Source organism: Trichoplusia ni, chromosome 3 (genome assembly GCF_003590095.1).
Source record: "Trichoplusia ni isolate ovarian cell line Hi5 chromosome 3, tn1, whole genome shotgun sequence".
Lineage (NCBI taxonomy): Eukaryota > Metazoa > Arthropoda > Insecta > Lepidoptera > Noctuidae > Trichoplusia > Trichoplusia ni.
Genome location: NC_039480.1, coordinates 11,568,141 through 11,583,075, shown reverse-complemented (window position 1 = coordinate 11,583,075; position 14,935 = coordinate 11,568,141). Strand labels below are relative to the sequence as shown.

The 14,935-nt window shown below is 37.2% G+C and overlaps 1 protein-coding gene across 1 annotated transcript; it reads left to right on the top strand.

Moving 5' to 3' along the window:
• The first annotated feature begins 7,237 nt into the window (after positions 1 to 7,237).
• LOC113491918 (acidic repeat-containing protein-like) lies at positions 7,238 to 14,675 on the top strand. Its single transcript, XM_026869134.1, has 8 exons — positions 7,238 to 7,558; positions 7,705 to 7,925; positions 9,022 to 9,129; positions 9,218 to 9,637; positions 12,724 to 12,928; positions 13,219 to 13,690; positions 13,809 to 13,943; positions 14,141 to 14,675. The coding sequence occupies exons 2-8, from the start codon at positions 7,712 to 7,714 to the stop codon at positions 14,276 to 14,278; spliced, it is 1,692 nt and encodes a 563-aa protein (XP_026724935.1). The 5' UTR covers positions 7,238 to 7,558; positions 7,705 to 7,711; the 3' UTR covers positions 14,279 to 14,675.
• The last annotated feature ends 260 nt before the right edge of the window (positions 14,676 to 14,935 follow it).

Sequence of the window (14,935 nt, the reverse complement as noted above, 5' to 3'; positions counted from 1 at the left end):
GATCTGAAAGTGTTACTTTTAACAACTTTCCATATCAGCTTACTGTTTTTGCCGGCTTTTTGTATTTGAACTTTGTCATATTGGGTTTTTATTTTTTTCAATAGGTTATTACAGAAATTCCTGTAGCGTTTGTAAGTAATGGAAAGCATCTCGTTATCAGGTGCAAGTTTTAGCTTTTGGTGAAGTTTATCCCTATGTCTAATGCAACGGACAAGGCCAGGCGTAATCCACGGCTTAATATTGCTGTATTTTCTAGGTATCATTTTGTTAGAGGTATTATTACTAATTAAAGTTTGTAATGAACCAACAAAATACTGCAAACTAATATTTGGATCACTAGAACTGTAAACGCGGTCAAGATTTAAGTCGCGTATGTCGTTTTCAAGTGTCGTCATGTTTAATTTTGTTATGCTACGCATACAGTTTTTTCTAGGTAACGAGGTTTGTAATGTTAGTAATATTGCTTGGTGGTCAGTAAGCGATGAATTCGTAATATAAGTTTTTGATGGTAATTTAGACTTTATAAATATGTGATCTAAGCATGAACCACTTTGGTGTGTAGGGTAATCATGAGCTGGCCATAGTCCATGGAATGTACAGATATTGAGGTAGTTATGTGCATGAGTGTTAATTTTCCCAGAAACAATGTTTATGTTTATGTCGCCTAAAAGTATGATATTATTATAAGACGAAAGCTGTTCTAAGATTATACTAAGCGAGTTTAAAAAAGTATCAACATTTTGAGATGGTGGCCTATATATAGCCAATGCTACTATGTTTAGGTTAATTTTAATCAAGAGGCTATTACAGCCTTGGAATAAGGGTTCTTCTACTGCTACTTTTAGGGTATTTTTAATATATATAACCAGGCCATCATTTTGATTGACATTTATCGCGGTTTTATACATAGTATAACCATCTAGCAATGGCAAATTATCTATTTGTTTTGATAACCAACATTCCGTAAGTACTATGATGTCACAGCTTATATCAAGGTTCTGTAGAAGAACTTCAAACCCACTAAAATTTCGGCAAATACTACGAATATTCTGAGTTAGGAAAGTTAGTAGTTTTTCACCAGTAGGAATATTCTTTTTGCAGTTTTCGACATTGCAGATTATTGCTTCAGATACGGAAAAATGATCAATTTCGCTTAAGAGATTATTTATCATTGCGTTAAGATGTAAATAAGTTAATACAAAAGAGAAGTAAAATCTAGTGTTTAAGTGCTACTTACAAGTAAAATAATCGGCGCTCTTAGGCGCCTTCATAATCTATCGTGTGTATATAATTGTCCTCTGCATATTTGCGTGCTGGGCAGTTCACATCGCCAGTAGGGTGGTCACATTTACGCTTGAATCGCTTGCAGGTTGCACATTGGGCAGGAGCGGATTTGTTGTTGCATTCTTTAAAAGAATGTCCCATCTCCCCACAGTGGTTGCAAGTAGGGCTTGTTTCGCGACAAAACTTGGCTGCATGACCAAACTGTTGGCAGTTAAAGCATCTGGTCACTATTGTAAAGTCTCTTACTGGGCACGACGTCCAATTAATAAAAATACGGCCTTGATTAATCAGCATTTTTCTAATGCTAGCTGGAACTTCAATGATGTAGTTACAGGTAGGACGATCTTTCTTACCCGACTTGTGGCTCAATCTTACATCACTTAGAAATGACGCACGCGTAGTATTCGGCAATTTTTCAGAGAGGTTTTGTTCAAAAATGCACTCCATTACCTCCGATTCAGTAAGGGCTACCGGGACACCAACGACTGCGATACGAGGACGGCGCTTTGAGGGTTCTTCGACTTTGAGGCCTGAAGAAACCAGTTTTTCTGAAGTTTTCAGCTTCTCAATGTCGCCTTTGCTGTCCGCACTGATAATAACTCCTCCGTTTTTAATTTTCTTCAAACCACGGACTCGAAGTTTCAGCTCTCCAGGCGAGATAATTTTCTGGACAAGGGTCTTGGTATCATCACTGCTCTGCGTCTTGTCATTTGGGTAAATAGCAAGAGAGCTGAGATTGGCTGGGCGTACAAATTTGTCCTCTCCTTTTTTTACCATATTGGCATATGAAGTAGAACCTGACTGGCGTTCAGCTGCTACAACCTGTCTTAGTTCTTGGAGGGAGTTCGCGATGTCCTGTTCTCCTTGCAGTTGTCGTATAGTAACATGGGCCTGGATTGCCTTCTGCTTCAGGGACTGGTATAGTACCGCCATCTGAGATGTCCCATGAGAGACCTTACGGCATAGGTTGGTGACACGGAGTTTCTGGTCGTTATTCATTTTACCTTCAGCTACGATACCACAAACTTCCGACATAATGGAGTCGATAGAGGTCAACCATTTCTGGATCTCCGGCGTAGAAACGTATTCCACCTCAGGCTCAGTGGACGCTGGCGGCTCTCGGTCTCCAAGAGTCTGGTGTTGTTCAGACGGCGAAGGCGTCGGCGGTGGACTACGCCGTAATAATTGGCTACGCCCAAAAGGGCTTATTCCTGGGTTAGACATACTAACACAGAAAACACTCTTTAGTACTTAATAAAAGTGCTTCATCTTGTACAGTGTATAAAGATGCATACACGCGACACACTTAATTTTTGCAGGTTTGCAAAAAAAGAAATATTACTAATTAATATTTGTAATTAAAAATGTCTCATTATAATCACAACAATAAGTACGTCCGCTTAGTCTCACAGCTCAAATAATATAGTATTAACTTTAATTAATATAGCATTAACTTTAAAATTAATGTTAATACCAGGAAGTCGACATGACAAATAAGGTCAAAAATAATTACAAATATGTCTCTATATTTAAGACAGTTACTATCAACTTCTTAAACATCTAAATTCTACAAATCTTCGAAGAACATGTACTTCAATATCAATTAACATCCTTTATGGTTGTACAAAGGCCCATAATGGTAAGTAGAGTCTAGTGTAATGATAATGATTGGATGTGGGGCGTTATATAGGCGCAAGTCCTGTGCCGGTTGCGTGGAGGCGCGCGGGCAGCCGCTGGCGGAAGTGAGAACGCCCGAAAGAAAGTACTCGACACCAACCGGTCGTGTTTGTAGGCCAACAGAGTTCAAGCCGACTTTAACTTGCTTCTATCAACTATCAACGTCAAAACTTGACACACTATGATTATCCCGTTAACGTAACGGGTGGGCGATGTATTGGTAGAGCAGGTAGAGTTAGACCTTCGAGTTTGGTCTGACTAGATTTTTTTAGTAAAAGGTTTGCGATTATATTGACGCAAGAAAGGTTTGGCAGTCAAAGAATGTAGAGATTCAAAATCAAGTATTTCAAGAGCACATTTAGTAGATCGCTTTTTTGCTTTAACAAGCTTTTTCAATAAAGAGGAAAGACAATGTTTAAAAGTAAAACCTCTTTTACAATAAACTCAAATTACACTTGTAAATTATGTGCATGACTTATGGAGGCTTTTAACGTACCTGGCAATTACCATACATATTGAATAGCATCCTATCATTTCTAACCAAGTTCCCAATTAATTTAGTTCGATAAGAAAGCAGGTGACTGATTAAAAACCCATTAAAAGAAAGTATAAAGATAAAAAGTTTTTAAATTATATAACGTTCACTAAGCATCGACTATTAAGCGTAATATCGGAGAAAATAAAACCAATTACACGTCATAAATTGTGAAGTGAAATCGTCTAACGATGTCCACTCTGATTCCATCTAATCGGTCGAAAACGGTTTGTTTAATAACCTTACACTCAAAATCTTAAGGTTCATTTATCTTTAAAAGATGTTTCATTAAGGCTTTTATTTCTAGATAGCTGTAGCTACATTCGTCATAGTATTGCACTTACTAACTTTTAAATAGGATATTTTTTTTGAATAATTTGTGAAAGAAAACCACTTTTTTTCTCTACGCAACTGTTACCACCTACATGCTCAAAGCCGTGATAATTCATGACAAATAATTTAAGATAATTTCCCAACTGTGCTCGTCTATGTTATATGTTTGTAACACATGTACCGTGAAACGGATGTGTAACAAGCAACCGTGAACTTGCTTCTTAGTTATTTCATCCAACGTAACGATTGACCGAATATTGTTTAGTTTTGACCTCAATATTGTTTATAAGATAATATGTAAGTATTGTACTGTTACAAATTAATTGTTGTTTAATTGCGATGTATTTTTCTGGCTGTGATGAGTTTTATGATTAGAAATTAATTTTTAGTTTTCAGTAACTAATAATCATTAATACTAAAATACTGATTGAAAATTGAGATTTTAACAGCTAATATAAACCTTTCACTTGACTTGTTAACATTAAAATTTAATCTTTCCTAAATCTAAAATAAAATTAACTAACTAACATTTTACGAGCTAATATTATTTTTTATTGATCTTTAACATCAGATAGCCCAGTATGAGTCCTAAAGGAAGTGAGGGTCGACTAACACGAATATGATTGGTAACTGTGTCACAATGTACGCGAATACATTGACCTTATAGCAAGTGTCGCTATTTGGACGAGACTGCGAGCTGTGACAGCGTGCAGTACTGTGTTGCAGGCTTATATACAAATTGGAAAGCTGTGATATGTCTGACAACTTTTTGAAGCTGTTTATTTAATAGCTTTAGGTTTTGCTTTGTAGATTAAAGCAAATAGGTGTGCAATGATGTTGGGACTTCAAAGATTTAGATGATGATTTTTTCACTAAATAATACACCACACTTTGGTACGTAAAAATGAAATCAATGTCATAGTTAAAGCCCATGTTTTATTGAAGAGTTTTCGTGACATCCATTTTTAGTTATCGGTGGTCAAGTATTCTATTCATTAGGGGAATTAATTTGAAAGTTTTTTTGATGGAAATATGTCGGTCGTCGGCAAAAATAATGTCGGATGATTAAATAATAATAATAATTGAAAGCCATTCCTTGGCGCCAAGTTAAGTCATATATCGATTTTACCAAAAATCGTTTTATTGTTGTAAAAAACAAAAACGAAAAATACAGAACACTATGTTCATTGTGGATTGATTGCTACATCAAAACCAGGTAACTTTTTCAGAAATACGTATCGCTCCACCTGTGCCGCCACAGCCTGCATGCGACCTGCGCGCGCCAGTGTTAGAGACTCGTTGTCCAAGAGAAAGTCCTCCGAGTCCATTCACAAGGCGCATACAAATATTTGTGGACGACCAAAAACGAGTTTAGACCTTTCTACCTTCAAGACGATGTCGCGATACCAACCTGCATGACCAAGCACGGTCGTGTTTTGTTTAAACCGCGCATTGTTAACAAACTGTAGACATTACTTTTTAATAGCTTCATAAACGATCATAAGTCTTTCTTTTTATGAAAAGTTTTATTCTTAAAAAAGTACAGTATGAACTCTAAGGAGTTTATATTTAATGAGGTACGATAATTACTTGCACCACCAGAAAACATGCAAAATGATCGATCACTTACTCGATTACTCGAACATTCCACTGTATGAAATACGGTAAGTAAGTTATACGGTAAAAGGAAAACGAGAAAAAGTCTTGTTTATTTGGAATTCTGCCTAAATACATATATAAGCTTTTATATATCTCTTCACTTTTTCTTAATACTTCCTGAACTTTCTAGTAATGTAGATAAACCAGTATGCTACGTCGTGTCTTGTCATTTCCATTTAACATGTTTATCTTAGATGAGTGACTCAGTGGATTTTATGAATTTCGAAAGGATTTCTATTACCCGGAAACATGATTAATAAAAAAAAAAACAAAAGTTTGTTTGGTTAATTCTGATTTTGTACGAATTTGAGAAATGTCTGAAATGGATATTTTTGTATTTTACTAACGACCATAATGCCCACAACATAGTTACGAAAAATAAGCTCTACGAGGAATGAATTATATTTAACAATATAGAAATACTAAGAACTGAACCTAAAATAAGTAAATACATATATGTAAGTTAAAACTTAAGCTGAAGGGCTTCTTGCTTATCGAAGCTGACTCTAGTACTAGTGAGATGTAGTAACATAGATAGTATAGATATGTCTTTAACAAAAGTTTTAAGTGGTAAATAATAAGCATAGTGTTGTGTTGTAATGAGCGTGTCTCGCCAACAAGCGATATAGCTTGGCGAGTAAACTTGTAAATGCAATGTAAAGTTATATATGAATAAATGATTTAAAAAAAAGAATACTACTTTCTTTGAGAAAGCACGAGTTTTAAGTTATTTTAATGAAACATATTTAAAAAAATGGCTACGTTTATGTACAAAAAAAGTTCTAAACAACAAATTTACCATTATTTACCTATGTATAGTAAGCAGAACTACATATTTCCTTTCCCTATATTGACCGAAATCCAAAAAATGTATGATTAAGGAAATTTCGCATAGCACATTCACCGAAAAGAAATGTTATGTATCCTTTCAAATAAATAACCCAAACATTACGTAGTTCGACCATATTAAGAAGATCTTTCGTTTTCTCTTTACGTAAATCTCAACAAAAATGATTCAATAATCCCTTGTATGTATGTCGCAAATCTTATATGTCTACTAAACGCCCACGTTTTCATTTTTACGTCACCTTATCAATAGCACTTAAAGCGCGTTTACACACATAACCTTAAGTGAAAGTACAGGCCGGCCCGTCATACTAATGCTCAAAATGTTTTAAGATTCTGACACAATACTGGCTGGGCAAGCATTTCTCTACCAAGACACCACGAGTCCGTAAATAAGCTGAATAAATTAATCAATCGGACCTAACCAACCCCTCTTGGAATGCCATAGATTATAAAATTAGGGAAAACCGGATTCCACAATCGACGATAAATTTTGAATACTTGTTTAACTGCTCGTACAAATTTATTTTTCTCTAGGTCGCTTTATGAATAAGTGAAAGCTTTTGTAACTTGTAATTTAGTTATTATGCAAAACATGTTTCTATAAAAATTATAATTAAGTAAATCACAGACATTTACCCTTTTATAACATTGTTTGTAAAGGTGAAATGGACAATTACTTCGATTTTAAAATAAATTAATTGGGTCAACGATTAAACAATGAAAAAAGTACACCAAAGTAATATGTCTTGTTTATTTTATTAATTAATTTTAATTTTCGATAATAAACTGATCAATTCGATTGTAAATTAGTCCTCTGCCGCACTCAGTGTTTTTTAAGGTATAGGTCATATATCGATACTTTCAGAATGATACGGTTAGGTTGCTAAAATAATAGTAACTGGAGTAAAATACCCATTCATCATAATTCTTATTCATACGTAGTGGACGGCTGCGGCAGCTCAGCGGACCAGTACATATAAATAGGAATAGGGTGCGTCTGCGTGTTACTTGATCTGTGCCCCCGTCGACTACCATCACTACTTTCCTTCCCTGCGTGTGTGACGTAACTCTATAAAAGAGTGTGCGGTGAAGACGCCGCCGCTATATCGTTTCCGCTCGCCACGCTCGGCCATAGCGTCACAAACACCGGCAAAGAAGGACGCGGGCGGAACCTCTTCCGCAAGAGCCCACACGGACTCAACAGTGACAGTTCAATAAAAGGTGAAGTGTCAAGGACATAGTGGACGTGATTGTGTTCGTGATAGTGTTGTGTTGTCGTGATAGCAACAGTGGGCTGGTGGTCGGGTCGGCACTGTCGCGGTCGCGATGCTCGACGTGAAGTAAATTAAAGGTTGTGTTTGTTTCAGATACAGGATGAAGTCGTTGTTCTTGTTAGCGGCCCTGTGCTGCGTAGTGTTGATGGCGTGCGGGAGCCCTGTCGCGCGGCCTCAGGATGACAAGGAGGTGGAAGCAGGCAGGCAAGCAGCCGCCGCGCCCGCAGCGCCCGCCGCAGCTGCAGACGACGACGATGATGATGATGACGATGACGACGACGATGATGATGTCGACATCGATGACGCGTTAACAGGTAACAAAATTATTAAATACATCTAAAATAATAATGATACACGTCAAGATCTACCGATAATAAGAATCAATCAAATTATTTTTTACTTTTTCCGTTAAAACAAAAAAGCTACTCCCACACAAGTTCATTTAATTCTGGAGTATTGTTGAAACATTAAAAATTTAATCTAATCATTTATTGTGCTTAGTAAGAAATCAATTTCAATTTTAAATAAAACAGAACGTATCCAAACAGTTTGTTATAATTTAAATAAAATTACGGTTAACTTGAAGATTGCATGGTAACGGTATCTCACGATAAAATGTATCTCATAAGATGTACGATGAATTGGTAACAGGGAGATTGCTGCATAAGTTAACTGCACTCGAGCTTAGACGGTAAATCATAGATCGTAAATTTATTGCGTTTTACAAAACACCTGCATAATTGTTCCGCAAATAGCTAGTTAAATGATTCAAGCATTAAAACTCTAAAGCAATTTACATTTGTAATTCAAGACTTAATGCATCCCCTTTATAAATAGTTAAGTGACTACTTCATTCCTCTTTGAATACGTTGACAGAATCTGAGATAGCCAACATGGTTCCGTGCTTTTGAAGAGCAACGTAGCCTGGATAATAAAATATTTTATTTGTGATCAAATACTTATTTTTAACTATTAACAAAGTATTTTACCCATTGAGGTAAATAGCTAAGGTAAAAGTAACATTTTATCGATAAACATTCCTAAGAATCAGGACGCGGCCGGGCAAACGCGGAATGTGAGTCGGCCAGCGTGACAGTCGCTCTCAATCGCTAATTAATTCAAACAGACTCAATCAGAGAAATTGACGCTCCCCTGCTTTCTAGCTACGAAAGCCTCGCTCTGGACGTCACGCACCAAGAGGCGGCGGCGTACGTCTTACATTAACTGTTTGTTTAACAGTTCACTTGTGTTCAAGTACCAGTAATAGTGCTAATAATACGTATTGAAACTAGGCGAATACGTGACAAGTGTTAATATACAGAGTAGACGGACAAACGGTATCAATACGCTAGAAGAAGTTTATTCAAGTTTTTTGCCACTGAAATACTAATTTGAGTGTTTTTGGCACAGATGACGACGATGATGATGATGATGACGACGATGATGACGATGAGGAGGCTGATGATGATGACGACGATGATTACCTGGACAGATTTTTCGGCGACATCTTAGGAGGAGGTAAGAAATTGAAATAATTACAAAAATATTTCTTTAGGGTATCGATGTACATTGTTTATCTTTACACATTCTTTTGTGATCCCTACAGATGACGATGACGATGATGACGAGCCCTCAGCAGCCCAGCCTGTCGTCGCCGCCGCTGACACAGTAGCAGCCGCTCCCGCTGCCCCTGCTGCCGCTGCCGCTTCCGCGGAGGAAGTTGCAGCAGTCGCTGAAGAAGGCGAAGGCGAAGCTGAAGCCGCAGAAGGCGAGGAAGCTGCCGCCGTGGCACAGAAAGAGCCCGCCAGCGCTGAAGTCGAGACCCTTACCGCAAGCTCAGAAGTAGCTGCCGAAACTGAGAGCGACGACGATGACGAGGACGACGACATCGGTGAACTGGACCCCGTCGGCGACGACGACGATGATGACGATGATGATGACGAGGAGGCCGATGATGATGACGACGATGACGATGACGACGACCTCAGCAGCGCGCTCGGCAGGAACATCGCCGCCAAGCACTCACGTGAGTCCAAAAAGCTGAAAGCGAGCGTCGCGGCGTATGCGAAAAAGGCCGGAAAAAAAGCCAACCACCTGGGTAAAGTAAAGAAAACCAAAGCGACATCCGCCGCGGCAGCCGCCGCTGAACACAAAAAGTTCAGATAGTGAGTAGGCGGCGAGATCCCGGGCGAGCCACGCCCTCTCATCCACCTGAGAGACCTCCGCGGTCCCCTCCTTTAGCTTAGCTATTTATTGACTATTTATTTACTCTATTTATTTTATTTATTATGTGAGTGTGTTTGACGTGTGAAAGTGTAAGTATGGTACCGAGAAAGTTAAAGTTAAATTAATGTCTAGATCATGTCACACTGGTCTCGTGGCAAATTATTTGAAATAAATCTGTTGTTCCAATTTTTGTGTGAAATTCTTTATCTTACCTCTACGACAATTTGTGCGTCATAATGAATTTGTACACGATACATTGAATGCTGTACATACCACGTTTGTTTGTCGTACATCGGTCAGAAAACTAGTTGCCTGTTCCATCTCGGTGTCCATAAATCGAGTGACATTATCTAGTAATATTAATTTAATTTTGGATGTTATAATAAAAATGTATACTAGTCAGCTTAAACTATTTATACACCTTCTATCCCGTTCCATAGCTGTAACATATGCTCGTAGACTTATGACTTAATAACATGCATATTTATTTATGTCCCATATTATTTCCATAGTACATTTACGTAGCAGTATTGTATGTAGTAATTAAAATATAGTTATAAATAACTAGCCTTTTGACCGATTATGTATGTAATATAACGCACAAACTCCTCTATACCAATATATCCAATCCTTATTATCCTTATCTATATTATATATAAAGTATCTGTAAGTATTAATATTTTCGAGATGAATCGATTCATTAAAAGATATAAGGGTAGTCTCTTTGATAGAGAACTAGAAATCCCAGTAATGAAAGACACAGCGGGCGGCGGCGCGGCGGCGGGCCAGGAACTAGTTCGGTAGATGTGTGTTAGGAGGCCGGAGTCCAACGCGCGCTTACTTTCCCAACCGGAGCTCGAGCGATGAACCCGCCCGATTTCTTCTACAACCTTGACACTTTCTTTGACCTTGCTTCGGCCGCACCCAGGAATGACCTTGACGAATAACCAAGTAATATTTTGGACAGATTTATAGAAAGTAAATATAACTAAAAATTCACTCTCACTTTATGACGAACCTTACCGCGAAATTTGCGTGCCGAACGTCCGGTACAGTGAAAACGACTTAATGAGATGCGAAAAGAGAAATTTTTAAATGTTTGCCGTCGTGAAATGCTGGGAGTGTCTCGAGGAGTCATACTCGACCTAAATAGAACCCGTTTGGTGCCGGCTATACATAGTCACCTGTACGATGACTGAATAAATCAAACTCCTTCCCAGGAAATTACAATTTAACAGCTCACGTTAGTAATGCATAATGTCATTGAGAATGATCGTTAGCGTCAACACATAACTAAGGGTTGCGCAATTGCTCGTATCAGAACTATATGAATGATAATTACAAAATTACAACTGACACTAGACTAAATACCTGTGCCGCACCAACGAATGTTTTACATGAGGAATGAGAACGTCTAGAGCGATCCCGGTCGTATCAATGTATGCCTGTATGTAATTAGATTTCTTCGACTGTGCGTGGCTCGGCACGCAGTTTCTTTTACGTGTGGAAAATAGAAAATCCACCGTTGACTGGTCGTATTAATTGTGGACGACGATTAGAATTCAAGTGGGGCTCCGAGAGACCGATACAGTTAGCTTGCGTGTCAACATAACGTGGCTAGAATCAGGTGTAGGATCCACTTGAGTAATTATCCAGTGTGCGATGTACCGGTACACTTGCATGCTGATGCACACAAATAATTATTAAGGTATATTTAAATAAACCAATGTGAACGTAACAGTAGAAAGAGAAACTTATTTATGAAGTTTCCCTTGCGGTTCAGCGTGCTCTTTGTTTGGCAAATAAATGGTTATTTAAATATGTTTGCTGTGAGGAAAAGTATGGAATACAATATTGCATGACATTACGTGGTACAGACGAGTTTATATTGAACGTAGGCGACTTGGTTCGTTTGAAAGTGTTTTAAACTGTAAAGCTTTCTTTAATAACATGGTAGGAGCAATAAAGCAATGTAATACTTTGAGAAAAAGCAAACCGAATGAAAATATTTATTAGGTATTGAACAATAGCCATCGGTTATTCAGAAAATATGCATTTAATTTCTAAATATTAAACACAAAATTCTGTGTAATCAACTTTTAGTTTTAATAAGTCCACAATTTATTATCTTCGTGTCATTCAGTAATAATGCAATGTCGAGGTATGTTTTTTCGTACTTATTAAATACCTACATTACGAAAATGATTAATTTGCAATACGAGCTGCAGTGGACTGTGACAGGAAAATAATTGGAGTATTACAAATGAGAAACGGAACAAAAAATGTTTCACTTATGTTAGAAAAACTAACAGATAGTCGTAGTAGCAGATAGAAGTATCTAGTACTTAGTTTTTTTACATTAATTAGGTCAATAGACACGTCAGCTACTGTAAACGCTTATCATTCTTCTTGCAACTTTTTTATTTGTTGGAGATTGAATTTATGTCAATAATTAGAACTAGGACATAAAGATGCAATCACTCATTGTTAGATTGCATCGTTTTTTAAATCATTTTTGATAAAGAAATACTATTAAATTTTTACAACAATTATCTACCAAATCTAATTCTAATAAAGTAAAAGTTTCCAATAAACGACGGGGTGTTATAAAGTCGATGTGTTTCGTTGCAGCATCGGAACGCTTGAACATATGAAAAATTTCAAAATAATGCGGTCTAGTACCTACTTTTTTCTAACTTCCTAAATACCTATAGGTATCCTATGAAAGGGCTTTATTAGAATACCATGATCAATAATTAATTTCGAATCCAGGATCTCGAGGGATTTTTAACTTATACTCGTGAAAATTTTTACAAATTACTTAATTAGACTTATCCTTAAAGTCAAGGAGTACCTATTTAGTTATAAAATAAAAATACTTAACAGGTGCTCTCAGCGAAGAGCCGGAGAAAAAGCCAGCGTCAGTGCCAGCTATCTACATCGTCAAGTACAATCGTTTCGTTGACAACATCTTAGAGAAGATGAATGACATCCTCAGGAAATCTTATGACCCCGTCAACGTCAAGTTACAGCCTATTGATGCTAGCAAAAAGACTACCAAGAAGAAGGGAAGCAAGAACAAGTCAAAGAGGTAAGACATATACACATTAACTCAAATGTACTAAAGACATCATTAAAAGTCATAGCTTGAAAAGGAATGTAATTTCCATACATTCGAACAATTTAAGAAGTGTCCGGTTTCTTAAAAAATCCGTTAATGTTATTGGGAAGGTCCACTTAATATTTACACACGAGAAAGTTTCTGCTGATGATTTAGGTACATATTACTCAACAGTCATTTACCTCCACTTAATTACCGCCAAGTTGACAGGCTATGTGATAAATGAAATGTGTCCTTACGTAATTCAATTTCACTTTTAGAAAAAGCTCAAACAAGAAGAAGAATACAGCCCGTGGTACTGACGCCGACAAAAACAAAGAGAAACCCGTAGCAGTGTCTGAAGTGCCAGAAACTGTTAAGGAAGAAAACACTCTAATTAATGAGGTGAAACCTAACGAAGCAGTTGTTGAACAGACTCCTGTAGCAGAATCTAGGGCAGTCAAAGAGAAGGCCAAGCCCCCAGCGAAAGCTAAGCCACCTACAAAGGCGACTACTGCTAAACCTAAGACCAAACCGAAACCAGCTAAGACAACGACCAAGAAACCAGCGACTAACAGTAACAAAACTAAGACGAAGCCGTCAGAGAAAAGCAAACCTCGTGCTAAAGGAACCTTGTATGGTCTGTCATCTTTGAAGAGGAATGGTGACGTTGCGGTCAGCATCATGGCTGATCACACAACTGTCAAGACCAACTTTGCCGTAGGACCCTTGATATTGAGAGTCGAAAAAGAGGTACGTCAATATTCTGACATAAGTTCTTTAAGGCAAATTTGACGATGGATAGAAATTCATTGACTTGCAATGATTTTAATTTTAATAAATCATAAAAATATATATTATTTTTGTATAGGTTGGTCGCGGAGGCAAGAAAGATATCAGGTCTGCTACAGCAACAACTGCTGAAATGTTGGGCAAGCTGACTCTCAGAGTAAACAACCAGGGAGTGGCTACACTACACACTATCAAGGTTCTTCAACCTAAACAGGTAAAATATATTAAGTAAATCTAACATGCAAACGTAATGCGGGCCCAGTTGTTGAGGGAGCAAGACAACTACATGGCGTCAAGCGTATTCCCTAAGTGGCAGAGCCTTCTCGTATCCAAATATAAACCTTTTGTTGTACGAATTACGGACGAAATTTATTTGCTCTGGGTTGAGGCTCATCATGTATATTTCCTCAGGTTCGTGTGGACAGCAACAATGAACGTACTCGAGAGCTGGTCTGGCAGCGCAGCGCTAGAATAGCCCACGTCGTATCCGAGCAACTCCTAACGGCGTCTAAGCCCATGTTCCATCATCAAAACGTTGTCAAACAATAAATTTTGTCAACTATGGGGTTCAGGTGATGGGAAGTTATAAGCACTCCATTTAGACAGCCGACTCGACAGATGCGCTTATGTAACAGGTTACATACATTTGAATTTCTTGGACTATTTATGTAAATTGTGACTCGAAATCTGTTCGGATAATAGATACAACATACGCCTTTGGATTGTCGGTTGGTTTAATTGACTGATTGATGCATTTAGCTACAATTTAATTATTATTATTTATTTCAATGGGTTCTTAGATATTTACACTATTGATTTATGATACTCATTATTTTTAGTTGATAGTCAGAGAATGCATTTACTATGTTATAATGATGGTGCTAAGATTTAGGGTAGATCGTACACAAAGTACATTATTTATTTAAATAAATATATTTTAAATTAAGCTTTGTTTTTATTACTTGGTCCTTAAAAGAATAAAACATCAGGTTTCGGTCGTAAAAATGTATTTAAAATTAGTGCAAGACATCTTCATCATTTTTACTGGCAAGAAATATGCATTAGTTTAACACTTAAGGAAATAAAACAATATAAAAGATATTAATAGCCATAAAAGGACACTCACACCAATTAAATTAAAGGTCGGTTAATTTCATTAGAATTTCTGATTTCTGTATTTAATTCCATATTATATAACAATAAAAC

Coding starts and splice junctions, on each gene's coding strand:
- LOC113491918 (XM_026869134.1), top strand. CDS start 7,712: ATGAAGTCGTTGTTCTTGTTAGCGGCCCTGTGCTGCGTAGTGTTGATG. Junction 9,638..12,723: donor CATCGCCGCCAAGCACTCAC/GTGAGTCCAAAA, acceptor AATACTTAACAG/GTGCTCTCAGCGAAGAGCCG. Junction 12,929..13,218: donor AGCAAGAACAAGTCAAAGAG/GTAAGACATATA, acceptor TTTCACTTTTAG/AAAAAGCTCAAACAAGAAGA.